Source organism: Poecilia formosa, unplaced genomic scaffold (genome assembly GCF_000485575.1).
Source record: "Poecilia formosa unplaced genomic scaffold, Poecilia_formosa-5.1.2 Scaffold140, whole genome shotgun sequence".
Taxonomy (NCBI): Eukaryota; Metazoa; Chordata; class Actinopteri; order Cyprinodontiformes; family Poeciliidae; genus Poecilia; species Poecilia formosa.
Genome location: NW_006800079.1, coordinates 689,731 through 715,878, shown reverse-complemented (window position 1 = coordinate 715,878; position 26,148 = coordinate 689,731). Strand labels below are relative to the sequence as shown.

The 26,148-nt window shown below is 38.4% G+C and overlaps 1 protein-coding gene across 3 annotated transcripts in view; it reads right to left on the bottom strand.

Moving 5' to 3' along the window:
- The window catches only part of myo1b (myosin IB), a 65,678-nt gene that overhangs the window by 38,702 nt on the left and 828 nt on the right, over positions 1–26,148 (bottom strand). For all 3 annotated transcript variants that reach the window (XM_007562697.2, XM_007562699.2, XM_007562700.2), the window contains exons 2-3: positions 15,100–15,246; positions 12,090–12,205 (exon numbers count right to left, since the gene is read on the bottom strand). In XM_007562697.2, the coding sequence (XP_007562759.1) occupies positions 12,090–12,205; positions 15,100–15,225 (242 nt within the window). In that variant the 5' untranslated portion in view covers positions 15,226–15,246. The remainder of the gene's footprint in view (positions 1–12,089; positions 12,206–15,099; positions 15,247–26,148) is intronic.

Below are 26,148 nucleotides of genomic sequence, written 5' to 3'. Positions count from 1 at the left end.
CAAATTTCAAATATGCATGACACTCAAAATAGAATAGATTAATGTAAACAAATTAGCAAGGTTGGAATAAATTGGCAAACGTTTTAGTTCAGTCTATGCTGCTGAGGCCAGAACTTCTAGCATATAATTACATGCTGAACTAACAATGAACCTTGATTTGCAGTGGTTCATTGGGCTTGGAAACATTGCCAGAAAGTGTGCCAGAGATGAACAGTCTGATGAATGCAATCTAGACCTCAATACCAAGTTAGAGCACAAGCTGGCTAATTAAACTAAGGGTTCTGCACCGTCACACATTATTTTGAGTCAGATAAAACTCAATTCTACTACTAAAAGTCTTACATTCCAGGTGACTAGATTATTCTGATAAAACAGGCATAGAGGATGTTTGCAGGGCTGCCTATAGCTGTCATTCTGTACTAAGAAATGTCTGTTACCTTTGCAAAAATCCAAGAAGATTGTTCTAACAATAGAAGTCAAAAACCATCATTGCGACATTGATGTGGCCTTGAATCCACTTTAACAGTGAAAAAGCTACATTTACACCTCCTCAAAAATGTAGTTGACTATGACAAAAGGCCTGAAATGACACTGAAGCTGCTTTGAGTTGTTTGGCTGTGTGATCTTCATTTCTAAAAATGAAGCTAAACCATTTTTTTTTTTTTGAGAATCTAAAGAGTACAAGCCTTGTTTGCAGTACTTAAGGTATACAAGAGTCTCTCTAAAACAGCACAGGAGAGAACTTTGTACCAAGCTTTTGTTGTCATAACTTGCAGTTTCAAAGTTAAAACTTTCTGTCTATGGAAAAAAAAAAAAAAAAAAAACTTTTCATAAGGCACAAGAAAATAGAGTTGCTCCAGCTGCATAAGGACAAAATAAATAAATAAATAAATAAAAGCAGCAACTTCTCCCAAACTTGTTGCTAAACAGTGATGGTGCAAGCAGACAGCCAGACTTAAAAACCAGCAAATATTTGATCATTAAAGTTCTGCAACTTCATACAGCAGAACAGCAAAATTTATATTTTGGGCAGAAAAAAAACTAACTAAAATCTCTCAAAATATCAACATTAAATAAATTAAATATGTATTCATATGTGGCTTTTGAAAATAGCCTCTAAGCAGCAATTATTACTTCCCAACACACCCACATTTGAGTTAAAAAAAAAATAAAAATTTACAAGTCTGATAGATTCCAACCTCAAATTTCTGTTGCTGCAAATGAAAAATTGAAGGCTCAACAACACTCCGACCAAGTTTATAATAAAATGCATTTTATTTTTCTGTGAATCTATGTTTCAATGCTGCCATTGCACCTGAATTTCTCCATTACAGAAATAAAATGTGCTTAATCCATTATATTTTTTTTTATTAATGACCAAATGCTGCATAAAGTAATGGACTATAAAATTAGGCGATAAAGGTTAACAAGTGTAAATAAGACGTCTCATTTCAACATTTGTTACCAGTTGTACAACTGGATTGCATTCTCTGTTTATTCAAGCTAAACCCTCATTTAATCCACGCCCATACAATTCCTGATCACAAGCCAACCCCTGTTCCACCTCTATGCCAGAACACCAGTTTGTGTGGCCGAGACTTGCATTGCGTCACTGCAAAAAAAAGGACAGCACAGCAGATGTCTGCTTTGTGAAAACACTCCTAGTGCCTGACCTGATCCTGACAATGAGCAAGCCATCATGCAATTATTGCGCCCCTAGACAGCAGGAGTTTGGAGGGGGTGGGCTGCCCCATGAGGCCCAGTGATGTCAAAAGAGGGGGGAGGTCTTTCTCCAGAACACACACTATCGAAGGATTTATGAATAGCCATCACTAATCACAATATGAATAGGGTTCAGAAGAAACAAGCCACACCTACAACTGCATTTAATTTAAAGTCTTAAAGTGAGAAAATTTTTATGGCAAAAACATCTGTAGGCGAAGACAACCAGAGTAGCAAAAATTATTTATAGCCTGGAATTACTTTATCATTAGGACCCTAACGGCAGCCTGAGCAGCAACTGGCTTATAAATGGAAGTCAAAAATGATGAAGCAACAAGGTCCCCATCAAAGACTGAAGAAGCAGTGAGTATGGTACCCAAAATCCCAGAGCTCTCCCAGATCACTGTGCATAGCTAAGGGTGTGCATGTGTGTGCACATGGAGGTGGGGGTTAGGCAGGGATAAGGCCTTGGACTGTAAATGCTGCTTGGCACCTCCCCTTCACATCTGCCTGCAGGCTGTAATTTGGACTTGCACGTGGCAGCGGGTGAGCACAAAGCCACACTGGCACATGAGGTAAGCAGCAGAAAATAGTCTAGTCAGTTTTTTTCCCCCTTCAGCCTCTGGTAAGTGGGGCAACAGGAGAAGATGATGGGTCTGCTGTTTGTGACCTGAATCTTAAGAAGGGTGGAGTGACTGACAGGCAGAATCAGCACACTTTATTAGCACCTCAAATCATGGCTTTAAAGAGGTAATCTATGGATTGGTCTGATGCCCACCCAACTACTTGAAGATGACAAGCCCTTAAAAAAAATAAAAAAGCCTAATATCTTTCTCAGAAGCACTTTATCATACCGACACAGTCCGCTCACTTCTAAATGTTGCACAGCCATCATTTTCAAAGCACATCGTTTGTTAGCAAATACCGTCTGTTTTTAGCCGTACACATTCGGGGGCTAAATGGTGGCCTCTGATCTCAGCATGACCCGGTTTCTCCAGAGCCCTCAGGAAATCCGCCTGGCTTTGAAGGAACAGCCAAGGAAGCAACTTCCTGATGCTGATGACCAGGTGGAAGAGGGAGGTGGCTGTTACAAGAAACAGACACACAAATATGGTGCCACCAGACAGCTTAAAGACCAACCTACTGGAGTAGCGGAGGAGGGGATGGAAGGTGAAGGGGGCAAGCTAATGGATGCGCGCGCACACACACACACAATGGATCTTGGTTGTGACAGATGTTGACCATCTGTGCAAAATGATTTGCTATAAAGAAGGTGTTAAGCAGAAGATCATCTTATAGGGGCCAACATGACAAATGAGCTGAAAGATGAGAGCTTTACATTCAAGAGGAATTAGAAAGTGACATGTGCAAGGTGCACCAAACAACTTCTTCCTCTCCAAATTAAAAGCTCCACAGCTAGAGATCTCTGATCAATCTAATATTCACTAAAGGATTTCTAAGACCTCCCATCAAACTGAAGGGGTTCAGAGCTTTAATTTTATGTTGGCGCACACCAATTTAGTGTTCCACAGGAGGGGGAATCCACCAACACCGCCAACTGTGTGATCCTCAAAAGCAGGAAATAAGCATGCAGTGCAAGGTAGCAAAACATCCTCCAACAGCTCCCTGCCAGGATCTCTGAGCCTCATCAAGCAAGTTGGGCCATTACTTGGACACTGTTAGCCTCTTTTATAAGGATTTCATCTAAATCAGAGCCTTTTAGATCAAATTAGCTGATCTAGAGTAAAGCCCATGGAAGAAAAAACTTTTCCAGCATAAATTTATGCTAATTTCCTTGGTTATATTTCATAGTCAAAACCAAAGTTTAAAAGAAAGGCCTGCTTGATTAAATAATAGATCTAGGGTTTCAGAACTTAAAAAGCTATATTGCAGCTTTTTTACTCCACACAAATATTGAATTTGTAATTGAAATGGATCCATGAGGCCATTCTATTTTTGCTCAGACAACAGATGCACCAAGTAATTGGTTGATGGCTAGAATCAGCCAGTTTACTGAAGCTAGTCAGAAAACCAAAAATGTTATTTTTCTGCCAAGTCACCACACCATTTGGAACTCCTGCTAGAACACACAGACAACACTCCTCCACATGGAAGATGAAGCAGCAGAAAGAAAGTGCACATTTAATTTATTTTGTACTCACCATTATTAATACTGGTAGCTGTAGCTCTTAAAAACAAGTTATCTGCTTTCAAAAAAAATGAAATCCATGTAGGCAGGTCAAGGCTTCACAAAATTTGAAGCTTGTTGTCTGAGTAGCAAGAGTGACTTTATGGATCTTTATATAATGCTACATTTATTGCTCCAATCAATAACTGGCATGCATTATTAAGACAATATGGGGCATTAGTTAAAAATCTAATAAAATCATTAGGCTGAAACATTTAAAAGATAAATTATGTTGCATAAAAGTTAAATAAGGACAAAAGAAGTGGAAACATTTACACTGTAGATGTAGCAAATTGCCCACAGCAGAGAATTTCGGCATGTGATCCTTCTCTTCATGGACACTGCATAGCATCATGGGCAGACACATAAGTGCTGCATAGCAATAGGCACTGAAGCCAACTATAACACAGAATCAATAAGCATGAACTCAAAGCAGCCAGAGGGTGCCCATGTGACCCTCTGAAACAAAGGCTCATTTTGGTTCCATCAGGCAGCTTGGTGGGAGGTACCATGTTCCTAAAACTGTTTTGTTTTTTTTTAAAAGTAAACACTGGATGATAATTTTTTTGGGGTGGGGGAGGAGGCGGGGTGGGGGGGAAGCATAGAGGGGTTCTGGCATGATTAATTGTCATCTTTTATGAACATAATACACCGATTCAGTCTAAAAAGAATAAATCACTTTGAAACTCCAAGTTATTAAAAAACGCTATCCTAGTTCCATTTTTTTTTTTAAATGATACCAACACTATTCATACATATTTTGCGTTATGCTAACCCAACTGTTGGTTGCACTTCCTCAGACTCCAGTACTGGTCCAACACACCAAAACTTGTACACAGCTTAAAATGTAAATAAAGTACACTTGCGGTACAGATGACAGCGAGCTACAAGCAAGATTCATGTTATGTGCTCTTTAATTAATGGAGTGAACACCAAATATAGGCTTGATGAGGTTTCATAGTGGAAGAACATTCTAGACAGCGCCTCTTCTCAACGGTTCCTTTTAGTATGCCTCACATTTTATGATTGTGCAATTTATGAACTCCGATAAAAGCTCAGTACTTATTGTTCTCATTCTGAATAGAGAGGGTTTACAATGGGTCTTGGAGAGTTGCGGACAAAACCATATAAAGAAAGCCCCAAACAGCAATAAATGATAAGGCCGACAATGTTTAATCAGTGTCAAGTTAAAGAAGTTAGGAGTTAGCTGCACCATCCTAGAAAATATTTGAGGAATGCACAACCCTTCCATTTTACACTACAAATATTGTGAAGGTGTAAGCTACAACTACCAAATGGTGAGTGATTTAATTATGATTAAATTAGTAAATCAGTAGATCTAAAAATGTGTATAATAGAGAAGCATGTGCATTGTCTTTAGGTAAACAGCCTTACCCACAAGGTAGAGCCGTTTATTTCTATAAAAGACTCAATTAATCTTTTATATAAATAAAAGACTGGAGTCTTTTCACAATGAACCAAACCATTGCACACAGACCCAAAGCAGACCAATAACACTTATTGCAACAGCCACCAACCCCAACACATCAAGCGCATAAATGCAGTTCGGCAAGACCTTGATCCAAACTGACAATCAAGGCATCGACAAATTGGGCCACAAGTTACTTCTGCTAAAACTGTTCCAACAAATCTAGCCAGAACGAGTTGCATGCAATTTTGCCAAAAGGCAGAAAACCACATCAAGTACACAACCTTGCAGAGGAACATATCAGTCAACTACTTTGTCAGATTTAACACCAACCACAGCTTCGTAACCAGAGGAAAATAGGGATGCGTTTGTATGCATGTGGGTAAGGCGAAGCTATAAACATGTATAGCATAGATGAACAAATATCAATAGATTATAAATGATAGCACAAGCCAATTAAGTACATTTTGCATTTTCTTCTTGGGTTGCAAAGGTGGGTAGAAAAATGAGCAAAAGCTTTTCCATCATCTCTCTCTCCCTCTAGTTTAAAGCTAGCAACGCCAACACAGATGCTGCAGAGGGCTGAATCTGCCCACTTCAGTCAAAATGCCACTTCAACAAGTGCCTACTCGATTCTACCTACATACAGGTTCTGTGCAACTTTTCTAAGCCCTTTTCAGTCAGTCTTGTACGACAAGCACTACACAGATCAACAGCAACAGTTTCTGTTGGTCAAACAGCCATAATATGCATCCAAAGCAGAATATATGTCCAAAAGAAATTCATAACACTTATCAAGACAGCCATATTTATGGTTTAGTTTTACAATTGACGGTAACAGAACAGTATCAATGTTATGCTGAAAATGACTCCAAAGTCCATTCTTCCAGTTGCAGCCAGCACAATCTTAAACATCTTGCATCAAAATACAATGTCTGAGATGAGACAAAAGATAACTAGACAGTTGGTATGGTGCTATAAAACTGTAACGTTTTCAAGCGCAAGTGTTAGTGAAATAAAACTATTTTTATATATCCACCTGTATGCACAATATATTTTTCCATTGGTTCTGTACAGTATTATTTTGATAGCAATCAGGATATTATTCAGGTAAAACGGACTTACCTGAAGAAGAGGAAAGAAAAAAAAAACACTTAAAAATGGTAAAAACCTCCTTAAAAACAATTTTCTTTGAGAAATTTTTCTCCAGCTAGTAGTCATTACTTCCACCCTGGTCCTATGCAATCCATCTGAAATGAGGCTCTCTGCCATATTACTCTATTTGAATTTTGATCCACGTTGCCTTAGAGATGGAGGCCATAGGCCGCATTCTAAAATATGCAATAGCAGCAAAGATTGATTTTAAACAATTAGTGGCCTGTAAGTCTTATAGAAAATGCTTGAATTGGGGATTTTGTTCATCATGCATTTGTCACTTTCCTAAAAAACAGTTATACTGAAAACATTTTGAGGAAGCCCATTTTAACTGTCCAACGGCGAGAGTGAAAATTAGCTCAAATATTTGAGAAATACAATATTGACCTCCAAACACTCATAACCCCCACAGAGAAATTATTGAGATAATCCGTCATATCCACTTGCTTGACAGCTGGAAGCCTTGACATACATTGCAAAAAGAGCCTCTTTGCTCCATTAGCCCCTCCTGATGCCTCTCTACGGCCAATGCTCTAGCGGCACTAAGTATTGAGCAGGGAAGAGCATCAGGGTCTCAATACCTCATTAAACATTGGGATAACACGATCCCCCCTGAGACCAGGAACACACTCCACACAGACACACACTTCCCAGTCTGTGCCTGTTTTGGGTGGCAAGCAACATACAACAGATGTCTAAAAGCCATCTGTGATGGTCACTGATTAGTTCATCTCTAATGAACCCAATGCATTTAGAAAAGGAGGAAAACACCTGCCAGTTAATTATAGTGGTGGCTCATCTGGGCAGAGGATCTGCTGCTGAACTGGTCGAAGCTGTGACTGTTGCATAAAAAGGCGAAGATGGGTGTAGCTATGCAGCTCAGAATTGACAAAGAAATGGTTTCAAAAGGCCACAACTTTAAAAAGTTTTACCGTGCATCGATTTGCGACTGGCAATGAAACATTAATGTTCAATATTCAGAACTTGATTGCATTTTAAGAGCCATGGATTTATGTTCTACCTCCAAATATTTTTGTGATTGTTGGATGGACAGCATCTTCTTAATGCAGTCTGAAATATTTTAGGCAGTGAAATGGTTAAAATTACAGAGAATGGTGAACAAATTGTGAGGGATACAGAAATACATTTGCCCATTTTCTTTAATAGTTGAGATCCAATTTCTTTTTTCAAAAGAGGAAACAAAGGCCAACACTGGCAGCTCAATTTCTTTCACTTAGTAAAGTATAGCCTACTGTTGTAATTTTGCATTTCTAAAATGGTAGAAAACATTCAAAAACCACAGTTCAATATTAATTTACAGTAAAACAAATTCTAGCTAAAAAAATGTTTTTACTTTGAACTACTGATGGTCAACGAATTGCATGCCAAATTGGATTATGTAGACACCTGTGCAAAACAGAAACTAATGCCTGGGTGCAAAACTGTCAAACACAATACCAGAGCACCTGCACACAAAATCACTTAACCTTGAAGTCCTGTAACATATTGAAACATTGTAAAGCAGGATTAAATGCCATCTTAAACAATAGCCTGGTTTCTATTAACGTTTTAAGTTTGAGAACCTGCAATTGTAAAGGTCTGTAAACTGCCACAACCATTATGAGCAATCATCCACAAGATTTCAATTGGCTCCGACTTTCACATCAAAGTCTGATGTATGAAACAGCAGATGGTCGATTGCTTTTAAAATTACTTTTACTCTGGCATTAAACTTTAGGGTCCTTTTCATTTGGTAAAAGAATTTGTCCATAATTACATATGCAGAACACACTTTCTTTTACAAGGTTATTGGCTGATTATCTAGCTTGTACATTCAAACTTATACTTTATGCATTACTTGGCAATTGGTTCACATAAATACTGTCATTTTTGAGCTCCAAGTTTTGTCTTTTAATATAATATAATGCAAACATAATTCATTGAGTGCAATCTTTGAGTGAACAGGTAGGCAACTCTCCTTTTTACAGCTTTTATCAAGACTGTATAACATAGGAAAATTAGAGTGCTATTAGTAAATAAATAACCACTGAAGTGGATGACACTATTAATGCACTTCTATTTTCAGGGATGAAAATGCATCACTGTTTTTGAAGAGATTAATTTGCATCCCATTTTTTCCTGACATCAAACCCAATAAAGCTGACAGACTACATTTTAATTAATTAACATTTCTTTATGCATGAACTTGCTCACCTTTCTGATTTATTGGCAAATATTTTCAAAAGCAAAAAAGTTTCAGATAGTCAAGGAATGCAAATATGCAGTTACTCTGAGCTGCTCAGCATGGAGTCTCAAAGGTTATTCTCTCCCTCAGCAGGACCCACCTGTCAATTCCAGCCTTCAAGCCTCCAGATAACGCAACAATATTTCAGTTTTACACAACCTGATGACTTAGCAGGCACAGCCCTGCCCAGCAAACTGATAAAAATGGGCCCAAGTTACAGTTTTTAAAGTAAAATGTTCTGTTTGTTTTTTGTTTTTTTTTTACATTACAGCATGCAACTGTAGCTTTGGCACATATCAGACTGACAAACACTTTAATCAGTATTTAATATAGTAGGAAGCCCCCCCCCCAAAAAAAAGAAGACAAAAAAGAACAAAAAGTCTGATCTGATTTTCTGTTGGAGTTATAGCTGCTGCAAATAATGCTGCAAATCCAGTATAATTTCATTAGGGGTAATAGCAAGGAAAAAAAATTCTCCTTGTTGCTCTGAAAAGTGCTATCCAACAGAGAAATTTTAAACTCATCAGAAGCCTTTCTTGTCTGCATTTTATACAGTATGTTTTTTGTTTTGTTTTCCCCCAGATGGCTTGGGCCATTAAGCACATGTAAAACACTTGTTTTGGTAAAGATGCACCAATTAAGCTTTCCTGAACCAATTACTTAGTTTTCCTCAAATTAGAACCTGCAGGTTTATTTTAACAAGTCATTTTTATTATCCATGTTGAATTTTTCATCAAAAAGCAGAAAAAAATGACAAGAATCCAGTCATCTCCTGAAATGACTAACTTATGTTTAGAGGAAGCTGGTGCCCACCATCTGAACACACATCTGCTTCTATGAAGTTTAACAGGTCTTTACATACAGTACATGCCCACAATCTTTGGGGTTGTCTTAGAAGTACTGACCTTGTCTGCAGCAACATGTGGGGAGTTTCTGATTTTATTTTGTAACAACTTTTTAATGAGGATCAAAGGCATAAAAATATGGAGTAGACCCAGCAGCCCCTGCAGTTTTAATTAAAACTCAACACTGATCCACTTCAGCATTGGCCAGTCTCTGTGGTATTATGTCCCTGAGTCAGTTGAAGCTCAGCCATGCAAAAAACAGGATTAAAAAAAAAAAAAAAAAAACAGTAGCTTGTTTGGTTTGGAAGAATTATGCACAATTTCAGGACTGACGAATACTGGACTGAACTGACAGTGGCAGAAGTTCATTAATGTTTATGCTCATGTTGGTTTTTCAGCCATAAAAGCCAGCTAAAAACTTGATGCTTGGCAGAAACAAAAAAATATATAAAACTACAGCAGGAACAGTGTGGTCAGGCCAATTCTGGACAAATCCTTTAAAATTAGAACCATTTCTACCCTGACCTACAGAATTCTTGTGTGACTAAAACTTAAATTTGCATTTATGAAACACTACCCAATCTCCTTTGAATACAACCGAGTAAAATATATTCAAATTAAATTCAGTCTCCGTCAAGAACATAGCAATTTCACTTGCATTTAACCGTCTGAATATTGAGTGAAAACAAAATCAAATTGTGTGTCAAATAACATGGATCATTAGCTAATCTATGGATGACTGAAAAGGTCAAACCTGAATCCTGGGATCTTTATAGAAAGTCAATTACACGATGTGCTCAAAGTTAGATTGATGCTTTTTCAATCAGCTGACTGAAGAAAAGCCAACCCTTACACAACCACCTCCTGCCAATTTGCTTAATGGATTTAGCAAGACCAAATGGTCAGCATGAATGTTCAAAACTGGGTACAGACAGTTTATGTTGCATGTTTAAACACTTCAACAATGCCAGCACATTACAGTCTGACTGTACCGTACCTGATGAAGTCAAATTTTAACACCACAATAAATATGCATGCTAAACTAATCAAAAGGCTAAAAAAGAAAAAAAGTTTGAAATTATTTTTGATTCCATTAATATGCAGAAATTGAGCCCATTTCAGAGAAAGCAGGGATAGAACTGGCAACCCACTGATTGCGGGACAAACTCCTACTACTGTCGACATCATCTCCATTTATGCACAGACATATGTCCCTAGTTCTGACACACGTAATCAATAGGAAACTTACAATTCTGATTTTGCCATTCTTGCCCCGTCCATCAATTGGAGTCCTTCAGGTAAAAATATTGGTCTGATTTCAGGCTTTGAACTAAAGCAAAATGTCAAGTCAACAAAGCTTCTATACTCTAAAAACTTCTAACCATGGAATATGAATACTTTAATTAGTTCAGTCCTATCTAGGCAAGAGTGGTGTTCTTAAGAGGCACAAGTCTGCAAACAAATGGAAGTTTTGAAAAAGTCTTTCAGGGCCCTTGTTTTGAAAAACATTGGTAGAGCAGCAGGGACAGGGTCACAGTGACACTTCACAAATAAATGATCATGCAAATAATCATTTTGCCTACAACAACATGCACCATAGACCTTTAGTCAGTCTAGATAACAACAATGCTTCTAAGCATTTCATTGCACCAACCTGTTTTCATTCAAGCTTGAAGATGGTTTTCATGTCTTACTTTTTAAATGAAGATGTGTTCAGCTTTTATGAATGAACATAATCTTTAACAGAATCTCAAGCTTTCTGCCGTTTAACCTTAGCTTGACATCCAAGTCATCTTCTGGAAATGTACAACAGAATGTACCACTGGTGAAAATGATCAACCACCAAACACCAACTTGTACGCACAAAGGTTCAAGTATGTATAGGCAAAGGTTCAAGAAAACCCGAGGCTGGAATTCTTTTTTTTTTTTTATCCTCTGCGAAAGGACAAAAACTCACTAACAGTTTAAACAAATGAACAAAAAGAAAGCTTTAAACTGAACTGATATAGCATGAATCACTAAAGTAAAGTCAAACAGCTTGTTTATGTCTGGAGGTAGATTCTGTGATGGTACAAAGGTATATTTTGCTCTTCCAGCCCATGTCTCTGAGGGCCTTTGCAGCCGCCTAGAGCTATGACAAGCTAATTGACAAGCTGGGCTTTGTTTCGTCTTGGCTGACTAGCAACAATTCTGAATTCATGTTGCCAATGGACAGATGGCATGCTACAGCTCCGAATGGCCAGCAAAAATCACCTTGTGACTCCATAAATAGGAGGCTATGTTCCTCTGATCCCAGATTCCCCAGAACTCAACCATGCTTGTTACAGTGATGATCCCCAACAAAAGTTCACAATACATTTCATCTCTTGTGAATATGACAGCTCCTAGTCATCGTCAGAGCTCTAAATCCTTACATATCCCCTTGTCAAGTTCAATTCTCACTTGTACAACTTCAGACTTATCCACAGTTTGTGACTTCATAGAGAAATAAGAGAGTCAACTCACATGTGGGGGCTAAGTTCATAGAAGTTTCTGTTGCGATACTCCTCCACTTTGTCTGGCGTGTAGATGGGCAGGGATCTGTAAGGGTTCAGGGAGATCACCACACTGCCAATATATGTCTAGAAGAGAAAAAGACAAAAAAAAACAGAGCAGTTACTTTGTCTGTATAGGGTACATTTTCAGCTTTGAACAAAGAGTTTCTGGTCCATTTAGGGGAAAAAAAAAAAGAAAAACACACACACATTGAGAAGTGAGTGAGTCGGCTACTTCTCTGCTCAGTGTTCATATTCTGCTGTTGAGGCATGCAGCCAATACCTAAAGTAAAACTGAAGATATGTTTCACTTTAACATAAAATTTGAGGAATCTCCACTGGGCAGAGAGAGGTGCTGGCTATAGGCTTCAGCTAGTATGTGAGGAGCAGCATGCAAACAGTATACATGGCATCAAATTATGTGCAGTTTGATTCCAGTTGATGCATTTTCACCACTTTGTTTCAAATTGTAGGAATAGCTGTTTTAGAAGGTCTCACTCAGCAGAATTCAACTGAACAACAAATCATTACACCTCTGCATGTATCCAACATTGATGCCGAAATGTAGAGAAATTATTTACCACTGTTATGTTGTGTGTAAAATCTGGAAAAGGATGTAGCTAAACCTGAGAGCAAATATCGGCCCGAAACCTTTTTTCTGATCAGTGCATTTCAGGTTGAGTCTGAATTTGCATTTTAAAAAGAAAGGTTTACATTTTTACTCATGCTTTTTTTACATGGAATTAAAGACAAAATGTGATTTTTAGAGTTACTAAAACCTCTCTAGATATTTATTCAGAAATCTGTATCTTCTCCTACACACCAACTAGGGCCAATAACCTCCAGGTTACTCATGTTCAAGCCCCACTTATCATCCACAAACATTAAGAAGCAGTAAAACATAATTAAATTCAAGATGTCCAGCATGTGGGCAGCGTTTTATATTCCTAAGTCAATGTTTTCTCTATTTTCAATTTATATAACAGACCATCTTTATGTAACATCCAAACAGGTACAAAACAAATAACACTTGTCAGCTCCATCTGAAAGGTAATGCAACCAGCTATCATCTTCATCATCCTCCTACACACAAAACCGTGCTCTGATGACACTTTCAAACATCAACCTGAAACATTCTCGATGCTTTCCATGGTAATGGCTGTTGCATAAGCCACTCTGACATGAGTGGAGCATGGCCTTCCCTGTGGCAACACCACAACCTCCCACAGCCTCTTGTTGAACAGCACACCAGAGGCAGTGTGAGGTCTGTAAAAGTGCGGAGGATGCATACAAGAGGAAAAAGGCTCTGTGCAATGTCAATAAAAGTATGACATGTTAATGAGAGGCTTTCTTGACCAGAAACAGAAGGGACAGGATAGAAAAACTGAAAATCTGCAGTGCTTATAGCTTTGGGAGGCTCGTTATAACAAGTTCCACTGAATGACACGGATAACTTTTGACAACATGCCACACAGCAGATCAAACTTTTTTGTGCTCAATTCATGAAACAAGGATGAAGGAGTTTTCTGTCTTAACACTAAACTTTTTTTCTCTAAAAAAGGAGCAGTGGAAGGGGATGCAAAGAGCCAAGTGGTTCTATATTTATTTTGACACATCTTTCCCACTTGCCATTAGCACCACTGAATTCTTTTGTTTCCAAGCAACCTTTGAATAGCAAGAAAACAAAAACTGATAAAGCACATAGCATTTTAGGCTGAAACTGATACCAGTTGGTGGTCCATAAATGAAATTTTTACCAATTAGTGTCAAGATCTAGGATTCTTTTGATTGCATCTCAAATGGAGTTCACTTTATCTCCTGATAATTTAATTGGGAACTGGAGTAACTTTGCAACAAAGGTGACTTTTTGTACCTCTCAAAACTTGGTACTTTGAGAGATGTTACTTTTGGCCAGATGCAAACTACTGGTGAAACAAGTTGGCCGTCTCTTCAAGTTTCTACAAAGATTGTCTTTATATTACCAATTACAGTCAGTTTAAAGTAAACCTATCCTGTGCAGTCACATTTTCATGATAGTTTGAGGAGGATGGGGACCATTTGTAAGGAATGATGATGCAAGAGGGAAAAATAAATTTTCAAAATGGAAAACGTATACCGCAGATTTATTGGATAAATATAGGCTGTTGAACTTTTTCTGAACAGTAGTCATCTTTCATTATAATTTTGCCATGTGTTATTTTTGGTTTTCACATAATGTGGAATGTATGCCGATATACAAACCAATTGAGGTATATTTTAATTTTTTTAAAGAGAATCCCTTGAGAAAGGGTCATATTAAAAAGAATGTTTAATAATGACTGATTCCCAGAGTGCTGTGGTGCCACGGGGTAAAACACAACCCATGCATGATGCTTTAGTGTCAGAATGACTGACTCGCACCACTCCAAAACCTCCTAGTGAGTTGAAATAAGATTATAGCCATTCATCAGGATGTACTTTCATAAATGTCACAAAAAACACTGAGTTTTAGCCTTTTGAGCCAAAAAACATAGAGAATGGCTGATTTGAGTTTTAGCCTTTTGAGCCAAAAAACGTAGAGAATGGCTGATTTCTGGACTAGTCGACCTGCAAAAAGAAATAATGTAGAGTAAACAAGTCCCGAAGGCTGAGACGTCATAGCTAGACCCCTTCTAGAAATAAAATGCCAGCCACTTACCGCTACCAAGGTCTGAATGCCTCACGATGCCTCCCATTCTACGGATTTGCTAATTGCTAAGCCAGCAAATGTGGTCTGTGTATCTGGAGTACTTATTCAGCCATTTAAGGTCAGCAAAAGGGAAACGTCATACAGTATGTTAGAAGGGTGTGTAATTTTTCTTTGAGGTTGTCTTTTTGCTTCTTTGACAGGGAAGGCTGAAGTCAGGGTGTGACCAGATTAGTCACACTGTTAATGAACCAAAATAGAATTAACATTACCCTCCAACAAAGAAAAAAAACAAAACACCAAGACGCCTACTTACATAGATCTCATTGTGGTCAAAGCGCTTCTTCAAATTCTCCAGAAATGAGTCTTCAGTAAGGGGCTCCAGCAGGACCATGTCCCCAACTCCGATCATGTTGTCTAGAAGTGATGTTTTCACCTCCATCTTGGCTGCCGGTGTCCCCTCCTGAAGAAAAATACAAAGTAAGCAAATGACATGTTACACTAATATTTATATATAAAATAAATAAAAATTGTATACTGGAGAATTTTGTCTTGGGAGAAATAAAGCAATCCTTACAATATTGGACCATGCCCCCAGCCTCCCACCCCCAAACTTATGACAATTTTCAACCTGGAAAGTCAAAAATAATGTTTTCCAGATTACCAGAGACACCATGCCTACTCTAAGAACTCCAAGATCTATGGTGAGAAAAATATTTCTAAAACAAAAAGGTTTTCATAACAACAATGTCCTTTATAAAACCTAGATGCACAGATGTTACATGTCATTTAAACCAAAACCCATGATTTACATGTCTGCTGTTCATTCAGCTGACAAAGAGCAAGAGTTTCAGCAAATAACAGGAAGGTGAAGCATATCTCAGTTGCTCCATTTTATTCCTTTAGAGCTATAACCTCAGTCATTGAACCTATTGGAAATTGAAATGTTGGCACTCTCAGAGGGTTTTACATAATTGTGTAATTACGGAGATTGTCATTTTACTAACACTAGCTGTGCCAACTGGTAATAAGAGCAATTAAAATATTAACTCCATAGTCGTTTTGTCGCCAATCATAATCAATAAATCCCTAAAGCTGTAATGGCAAACAATTCATAGTTTTGGCTCTAGAAGTGGATTAAAACCTTATGAATAACGAATTTCATTATAACACGATAATGAGATGTTTTATTACTCAAACTTTTGCCCTGGAGTTTCAATTTTAAAACAGAAAATGGAAAGAAAACTCTACTGTATGCATTTAGCTTGCCTTTAATGCAATTTTTTTGTTGGAGTTTAATATTTTCAGCTTGTGAAGAAATCTGGGCTGGGATGAACCATAACAAAGACTGTGCAGGAGTTGGCAGTTTTGGGCCTTGTGTTGATGCCCCATCTCCATTTTTAACTGTGATCTTTTCATCTCCAGCTAAAGGGCTGCAGATAAAAAGAGGGGCCCACCCAGTGCCTTAATGTAGGGCTTTGCTGCACCAAAAACCTACTCCCTGCTGTAGCAACAAACTGTGCCCACAACCTAGTATGTGGATAAAGCCGTATAGTGATCTTCTCTCTGCACAGCCAGAAACTAAAACACCAAGTCAAAGTATCTCTGAATGATGGATACATCATTCAATCACAGCTGCCAAAGGACATGAGTGATGGTTCTCCCAGCCAATCAAATCAAAATATAAAGTATTTTAGATTCTGCTTCCAGGACTTCGAAATCATTTTGTATGCATCAAACTAGATTGGTGGTACGTAAAAAGGAGTAATTAAATATTTGTGGATATAAGTTTATCTAAGTCAAGTTTGACTACGTTTTTATGGGGCAAAGGGAAAATCCGATTGACCCTCAAGGAGCATCGCCTTCACCATTGTCAAGTTTCAGTAGAAGTTTAGAAACAGCTCGATGCTCTGGGGGGGGCGCAAAAAAAAAAGATACCCTGTGAAGACTTCTACTTCACTGCTCCCCTGGTCTTCTCTCCTCCTGCTGTGTACAGGGTTATTAGCACATAAAAAAAGTTGTCCAGCTCTTAGTAGTTCTCAGCAGTCAATTTCCAAAACTGCTTGCTCACTCAGCATGAAGGGAGCACTCTTTAAAAAGTCTGGCTGAGCAAATCGAGAAAGAATGGTGCAAATTATTCTGACTCATTTGCATACAGGACAATTTAAATGGCTTCACTGATGCCAACCGCTTGATCTCCACTCTGAAGAATCTGAGTGGAGGAGCTGAAATTTGCTTACTTGTCAGTTTGTAGAAATTGGTTCATTTGTTCCCACAAACAATATAGCGGAATGATGGCATGGTGCCAAAACATTCCCAGAGATGCTCATGTCCACCAGCTGCTTTGGTTGCCTGCTCTGCACTTTTGAACTTTTTAAGGCAAGCCAACTTCTATCAAGTTAGTCAATGAGTCTCAGGAGAGTGGAAACGGTATTCGGCTGCTCTGATGTCTTTCTATGCAGCTTTTTAATGATGTTGCTAATGTTCTAGACAAATCCGTTTTGGTTTTCTATATAGAGACCGTTGTATTCAAATGTCGCAGTCATTTGGAGTCCATCTTCAGTCCAGTTACAGTACATGTAAAATTTACTTGATCCTTATTTGTTTAATGACCTCCACTACTCCAGACCATGTCTGTTGTAACATGCATTGGCATCAACAAGTAGGGCTTGACTTTATTTTTTTTTAAATAGTAGCAAGTTCTTACACCCCTTGAAACTTTATATTTTGTCACATGACAATATCACACTTCAATGTTTATTAGATTTGTATGAGCTAGACCAACAAGGTGGTACACAGTTGTGAAGTGGAAGTAACATTATGAATCTTTTTTTTTTTTTTTTTAAACGATCCAAAAAGCGTGGCATACATTTCCATTCAATGCCCTTTAGCCCTGAAAACGCCAAATAAATTCCTGTGCAATCCAGTAAGTAGTTCACCTTCATGCAATTACTCTGCATTTAACTTCATTATACACATCTCTGGTCAAGAAAATCACCACAGCATCATCCTACCGCCACCATGTTACATGATGGGAGGTGATAAGTCAAGGTTGCTAGTCAACAACTAAATGTTCTTTTGGTGCAATCTGACAAGAGCACATTCTTGCCACCCTTGCATAAAAAGTCTAATTTGTAGACTTTGTGAGTTTTGCTGAGCTATGGCTCTCTCTGCTACTGCTCCAGAGTTACCATGGGCTTTTTGGTTGCTTTTTTCCTCAACAGACTAAGCTAAACTTGATGGGTTTGCAGCAGTGATGGGTTGGAAGAGTAATTGACAAATACAAATACTTTGTATTTTCCAATTATAAAAAAAAACAAGGTATTGATTTTTGAAGCTTTCAATGTTTCAGAAAGTGTACAAATACTGCAGACACTGTACTGCACAGGTTCATGACAATTAATGTGTCCAGTTGCAGGTGTTAAAAGGAACACAGCCAACTCCCCACTCAGTGAAAACAGATGCTGAAGTCACTTACTGGCCTGGGGGAAGAACAAGACATGTGAATGTCTCCAAAGTGCCTAGTCCATTCTTACCCAAAACACACTACATCTGTCTGCAACTTGGAAACCCTTCATCCCCCTGTGCCTATAACCCACTAGCCCAGATTCAGAAGAGGCCTCTGGGCAGCCATAGACACAATCCCATTAATAAAAGTCGCTCCCTGCTGCTAAATCTTGGGCTGCATCCAAAGAGTGAGAATGAAAGAAAACCCTTACAGCCATGATTTAATTCTACGGATTATCCCACTGCTGAGATACAGACAGATGAGGAAAACGACTTCTACAATCTCAACAGGTCAATACCAGCGGCATCAATTTTTTGATTGAGGTTTGTATTTTAAATGTAATATTTCTAGGGATTTTTTTTAAACGCATCTAAATTCTGGACTTAAATTATTTAAACCATTCTTTCCCTGGTGTAATCATCATACAAGCAACTTCATTTGGGGTCCAATTAATAGAAATACACCTGTTTGAATGTGCCTTCTTGTAACTTTCCACCTTCTTGTAACCTTTGGAATCTACTGCCATACTATTGGCAAGATATTGAAGCAATTTTTTGGCAGAAATTTTAGATTTTATTCAATATGGCGGTTGTCTTGGCTCAGGCCCAGCTTTCAGGCATTGCCAATAAATTTACAATAAGGTTGGGGTCAGGGATTTTGAAAAACTTAACAGCTTTATCCATTCTTGTTGTGTTTTTTGTTGTGGGATTGAGAGGAGGTGGGAGAAATCAACCAGTGCTTGGCATTATTCTCCTGTTGGAACACCCAATTGTTTCCAAGCATTAGCCATCTGAGGCCGACAGCCAGCCTCAGAGAAAATTAAATGGGTCTGAATGATAAGGAGCCGTTCAGGAACAGCCAGGACTCAAGCCTCTCATGAACTGGAATCTGTCCACAGAGAAACAAGTTTTATGTTGCCATGACTTGAGAGGAGCTCAGCAAAAAGTCACTACAGCAACAGTGAATTTGCGCTCAACTTAGATGAGCAGAAATCCCCTGGAGTAAAGATCAGATAAGACTGAAATAAAAACACTGGGCCACTGTCTAGTACAATAGTGGAACAATCATGCTACAGGCATGTTTTGCTGCCAGTGGAACTGGTTTATTAAGCTAGGGTGAATTGGAAAACAAAAAATAAAGGGATCTCACTAAATTATTCAACTTCACACCAAAGCAGCTAGAAATTAGGTTTTCAAACAAGTTAATGATCCAAAACATCTCAATTTGTTTTGGAATAAATAATGTTGGCTAGTAAAAAAATGATTGACCTCAACTATACAAAATATTTCTGGACTATGCAAAAGTGACAAATGTGACAGTAAACAATTTTACTAAACTGCATAAACTCTGCCAAAAACTGTCAAGTATCCAGTCAGAATCATGCCAGGAACAAAGTGTTGGGTTTATATCAAAACCTGCTTAGGACATTTAACCAAATGTCATTTTTACATAGAATTGACCCTTTGTGGAATAAAGACTACAATGCATTCTAAATTGTGCACACATTTGTAAAAAAATAAAAAATAAAACAAATTGCAGTTCTTTATGCAACTACTCCACCCTGAAAAAGAAAGCCCAAGATAACATTTTTGCTCATAAGCAGCATATGTAAACGTATGACCAGTCTTCCCATTTCTTCATCCTTTTCCATAATAAAATCAGAAGAATCACATGCATCCAAATGGTTTTAGTTGCCATCAATGTCAAATTTAGGTCTCCTGATCTCCTGGTGCAGCACGCCTTTGGGGTCAAATGGCCTTTTGACTCGTAGCATTCATGTCAACATTTAACTCCATTCTCCAAACCCCCGTTTGGCACAATGCCCGGTTGCAGCAGATGGTTGTAATTTACACATCATTTAATTTTGGCACATTAAACGCTGACCTCATCCATTTAAAAAGAGCCCAGTCTGTTTAGTTAGGAAACTTCTCTCACATAATCGAACTGTGGCGACTATCTGATGAAAGAAAGGGCTGTAGCTTGCAAGGATTACACAAGTGATGGGAACATGCAAGTGCCAACAAAAATTTATACATTTCAAAACACATACATTACTTCTTTGTGCTCATCATTACAACTTCTATGCTTTCCAGGTGAAACTATATTATTATTCATCCAGCCAATACCTGCTGCTGCTCTACTTCCTCTCCACAGTGTCATGCTACATATCGTGAGAAGGTCGCTTCTGAGCCAGTGGCACAGGATCCAATTTATAAACCAATCCATACTTCCCACAGATTAGAGCTCCATTTTTAGAGATGTTAAGTTCCTGAGCACGGGAATAAAAGCACAAGTGGGATTTTATCATGTGAAGGCTGATAATAATGGCCGGACTAAACCTGGGATTTCAATACATGCCACTGTAATATTGAGAGACAGGCTTCTGACCTAGATTTCAAAGCCAGCTCAAGCTACAAGGGGAAAATATGAATAAAAACACCATTAGATGTACATGCATTATTAACAGTGTCTAGCATGTGGCCATGTGTCGTTTCTGTCCTTTAGCAACAATAAAATTCAAAACAAAAAGATTAACAACCATGCAAGTACTTGCATGCAAAAACACCACTACAAGAACACAACTAAAAACAGTCAGTAGCGCAGCTTATGGTGTATCAAAAATAAAGCAGCTAAAAGTGAAGACTTAGTATATTGAGTTTCATCAACAAATCAAACCTGCAGTCTGAAATAAAGCAGTTTAATGGAGCATAAGGGAGACATAATGAGACGATTTCCGTCACACTACCTTGACAGAGGTTGTTTGAGAATCTGGTACAGTCCGTGAGGAAATGAGGGATATTAAAATCTATTATTGGGAGGGTATTATTCTGGACATTTATGGCAGATCGGTGCGGCCTCGTCACATGGCAGAACAGTCACAACATCCCAGCAGCTGCCAGCGCTGGAGATTAAAGCCCCGTCTAACAAAGCAGCGACAGCACATGTGGCTGTGCCAAAGGGCAGGGCAGAGGTTTTAGGAAACAGAGAGGCGAGGTTAGGACACCAAATGACAGGCACTCCCACTTTCAGGTGCACACAGATGCAACTGAAAGCACATTTTACCATTTGCTTTCAACAACTTTCTAAAAATGTCCCTGAATGAAAGTAAAAGTCATACTATTTTGGCAAGCAGAAAAGTGATTACTCAAGTACAAAGAGGGGTAAAGCTTCAGATCTGTGAAATTTAAATAGCCACAAATGCTAACTTACAGACTAGTTTCTGTAATAATGATGTCCTTTAATTGGAAAAAGACAACTCAAAATAATCTGACCACTGAAGATATAAATGTCCCCTCATCACATGAAATGGCTTTAATGACTCACTTTTTGGCAAGCAACTCACTTTTTCACCAACCATATTCTGGCCTCATTACTGCCTAACCAGAAAAATCGAGAAATCGCTTGAAATAGAATTGTTCTCATAACATGAAGCAGGTCTAAAGATCTCATAAAAGCATCATGCCCAACCCAAAAGAACACAAGGTCAGACATCTATGAGGCTGGAGAGGGTTACAAAGCCAATTTAAGGCTTTGGGACTCCAGTGAACCACAGAGAGAGCCATTACTTACAACAGGGGGTCCACCCTGACAAAACTGTTCCAACAGCATCTCAATGTCCTCAAGCAGGAGGTCGCCAATGCAGGCCTAACTTGCATCGGTTAAAGTCGGTGTTAATCATTCAACAATAAGGAACGAGACAAATATGATGTCCATGAAAGTGTGTTAAGGCCAAAGCCAATGCTGTCTAAAAGAATACAAAGGCCCTTTTAATATAAGCCAAAACATGTTGATTCAAGACTTTTGGAACAACTTGCTGTAATTGACGCCAGTGTCAACAGGGTTTGGTGTGACCTTTAAAAGGCCACTCATGCTGGAAAACCCTCCAATGTAAATGGAAAACAATACTGCAAAGATCAGTGGACCACCATTAGTCCATGACAATGTAAAATATATTAACACATCGCCATTTATTGCTAAGGCTTGATGGCAACTGTTATCACCAAGGGTAGTAAGAGTGTCCATATGATTTTGTGGGCAGTTGGCTTTTTCATATAGAATTAGGATCATTTGGTTAGCAAATGCCTCGTAAACATTTGGAGGAAAAATTCATTTGGCATTTACTAAAACTGTTGCATATAAAAATTAGTTTGGTAATCAAAAATCTATAATGCTAAAGAAAAATCTGTTACAAAAATGTTTAGAGCGCTGTATAAATCCACACATGAAGTGTTTCCTTGATGCATGTTATCAGGTGCAGATATCATTTTTTTCTTATTTTTCTGAATATCTGTTTGTGTGGGTATGACAAATGTAAAATGTAAAGAGGAGGACAACGCAAGACTAAAACATAGGATATTAAAAAAGCCCAAACTTCCTTCTGCTCATTTTGAATAGATCTAAATATGTATACTTCATTGGTTGTTCAGACAAAACATCAGTTCAGACATCTTTGTTCCCAAATTTCAAAATGTTAACCTTGGGACTGAGTCCAAATTATTGCGAACATAGGTCATCACATTTGTCAGTATGTTTTCATACCACAAAACCATCCAGGCAGGTTAAACATGACTCTGTAACCCAAACAAACAGTCCTTTATTTGCAAAGCAGCTCAACATGCGCAGACCAACAGAGTTGCAAAACACCAGATCACAGATGGCAATCAAGACAAGAGAAATGAACCAGCAAAGCATGGAAATCTGAAGAAGGCTTCCTTTTGGAAAAGGTTAGGAGCAGGCACATGTGAAAGCTGAACGGAAAATAACTTCAGCCTGAAAGATGATGTCATAGTCTTATATAGTGCTAAAAGTTAGCCCCAAGTCTGCCTCTCTGAATGGAACAGATCACTCCATGTGCAGTACCTAAACTCTGCTTCCCTGAGTCCAACAACATACTCAGAAAATGTGAAGAACATAAATATTAAAACTCCACAAAATTATACAAAGTAATTTCCCATAACCAAATCCATAAAGGTAAATGAGTATAAACTTAGCTTCTTACATCTGATTATGACCATTCCAGTAATTGTGGCTAAAAGGAAACATGTTAGCAAAATATAAGCAAAAACAAGTCACATAGTTGTTCTATGTGACTGAGATCAGCTCAAGATGAATCTATGAATATAACCCTTTGCAGCATGCCCTTTCAAAAATACAGATACAATTGATGTAACTGAAGCACTTTTTCTGTCTTTAATATATTTTTAAGTTGACCAGCGTTTCTCGGAACTTCTCCTTAGCAATCCACTACTTCCTGTTTCTCTGGGGTATAAATGTAACATGACAGACAAGCATTTCTTTCAGACACTAAATATTAGACTGGACAAGGATACATATTTGCACTATTAAAAACAGTAAAAGAACAATCATTCTGTGAGCACGTTTCTCATCATGAACTCTACTGACATTTTGAACAATCTAGTGGCCTCTGCCAGATAACTGAATAAAAGTTTTAACAGAACAATGATCTAAAGGAGAGGGGGAGAAATAATGTGTGCCCCCATTTAAATTTAAACCAATCTCTGAATCCCTTTTAGAAAGGGAATTAAATGACCAATTTAATTTTACGATCTTTACCAAGGGTGCAGGCAAATTTGTATGAGTCTATTTTATGGCAGTCAAACCAGTTGAAAACTCTTCATTTTGACCATTAAATGCAACATCTGGTCAGATTAGAAAAAGCACAAGTCTTTAAAGTTCACAACATGTATATAGCAAGTCCTTTCACAAGATTTCCCCTGGTTCAGGTTTGTTCATAAGCAGGTGTGACATACAAGGAGGTAAAATTCACTCCAAAAAAGACATTTATTTGGCTGTTATTTTGGAGTTAAACTAAAAAACAATTTTGACTCTGAAGCAGCAAAATAAATGTGAACAAAAAGAACAAGGGTGCATTTGTGCAGTCAAGTGCCCTCTGCATAAGAGGCACAGTTAGTCTGGCTAACCCTTATAGTGAATTGAAAAAGCAGCTGTGGTGGACCTGACGAAGCAGAGGGAGAGAGAGAGGAGGAAAATGAATGTACAGTATTTGTAGTGTGGTTCTCAGGGGATAAAAAGGAGGTGAAATATAAGCAGTTAAGCTGAACTGGTGGAAGACATCCAGAGCTGCACTGCAAAGTGAACATTACTCCAAGACGGTTAACTCAGAAAACATGTACACCATTTGATTTCAATCAGAAAAGAGAAGTAAGCTGGATACTAATGCACCGTAATATGGACGAGTTCCTGAACTCATCCATATTACGGATGAGTTCATGAGTTCTCTCATCACTGAGAGGACTACCGATTCTTCCTGGCTTCCGAGTGGCTTCCTCTCTGTTGACGCAGGCCTAACACAAGCCACACGCCCCACTACACAGACTGACAAGTGCAAACACTATTCATCACCATGGCATTGGTGGAGGGACTTTGATCCTCCATACACCCTGCTCCAGACCACAGTGCATCACCCCACAGTGTTTCTGATGGGGTTTTTGGCACATTCAGAAATACTGTGGCAGCTCCTAGCAGGCTGCCTGAAAAGCTCCCACAGAGTGGAACTACTGGCCACCAGTCCCACACGCTACCCTTCTTCCAGCTGAGCTAAACGATTGTTACCTCCCCCTCTCTTCGCTCACTACCTTTCACCGTCACACTACATCAATGTTTGTTTGATCAGCAAGCGCAATAAAGTTCCCATCTGGATCACCATGGGGAAGCTTGCCAGAAAAGGAGGGACATGGTTGTGGAAAACCACAAAGGGGAGGAAGACAAACTCATTTCGTAAAAAAAGGTCTTCTCTAATCCAGTGACTTCAATTTCACCATAATAAGAGAAACTCCAAGCTTGGAAAACCAATACTGAATGTACAGATGTTTTCCTAACCAGGGTGCAATGGGGATGATTGAAATACCAAATATGCAAAAGATTTTTTTATTTTATATTTTCCCACCAGAGCTGCAATAGTTTTTACCCTCATAGGGCATCAGCCTTAACTGTGACTAACAAGTCTGGATCCCACAGGAGAATCCAGGTCCAGCCAGCATGGGTGAACTTTGGAAGTTTTCCCTCTAACAGAAGAATACTTTTATTCATTCTGAGCAGGAATTTATTCCAAAAAAGAGCCACAGGAGCTGTTAAAGCTACCCGTCAGGCTATTATGCAACATTAAACCCATTTTTACATATTTAACTTGTCAATTATGCAACATAGAGAAACCTTCATTTGAAATGAAACCTTCCGAAAACAATCTCCACAAACCTATGATTTCAGTGAGATCACAAAAGGGCTTAAGGAAATCACATAATTCATGTAGCACATATTTTTTATGCCTTCCACGCACAAATCAGCTTTTTGTGCATATCCTTTTTAATCCTTTTAAAATTAGATTATTCCATCAAGTAATTCTACTTTTATTAAGCACAATATTTAAGATTGTATTCAACAACACTGGATGGATTTCAGAAAACAATAAATTAACACTTGGAAGTAGCTCTTCAAAAAGGGCCTGGGCAGATCAATCAGCACAAAACTGCAATGTTCATTCAATAAAGGCATCACCCAAGCATTATAGTTGATTATTAGGGACATGTTTGTATGCAGAAATAGGGAAAAAAAACTGAGGTGTTAACATAAATAAAAATACCAGTAGAGTGTTAACTCAGCTTCCATACTGTTTACCAATGCCAGGTGATCAGTTAGGTTCTTGCGCCTGTTGTGACGTCATCGATTAAATGCACAAAGTTGGGGGAGGATTCCCCGTCAGTGCTTTTTTTTTTTAACTGCAGATCCCTGCCAAGCTTTTTTTTTTTCAGTCTGTATGTGTTCGGGAACAAAAAAGAAAAAAAAAAAATCTCCAGTACCTTTAAATCTACAAACGTT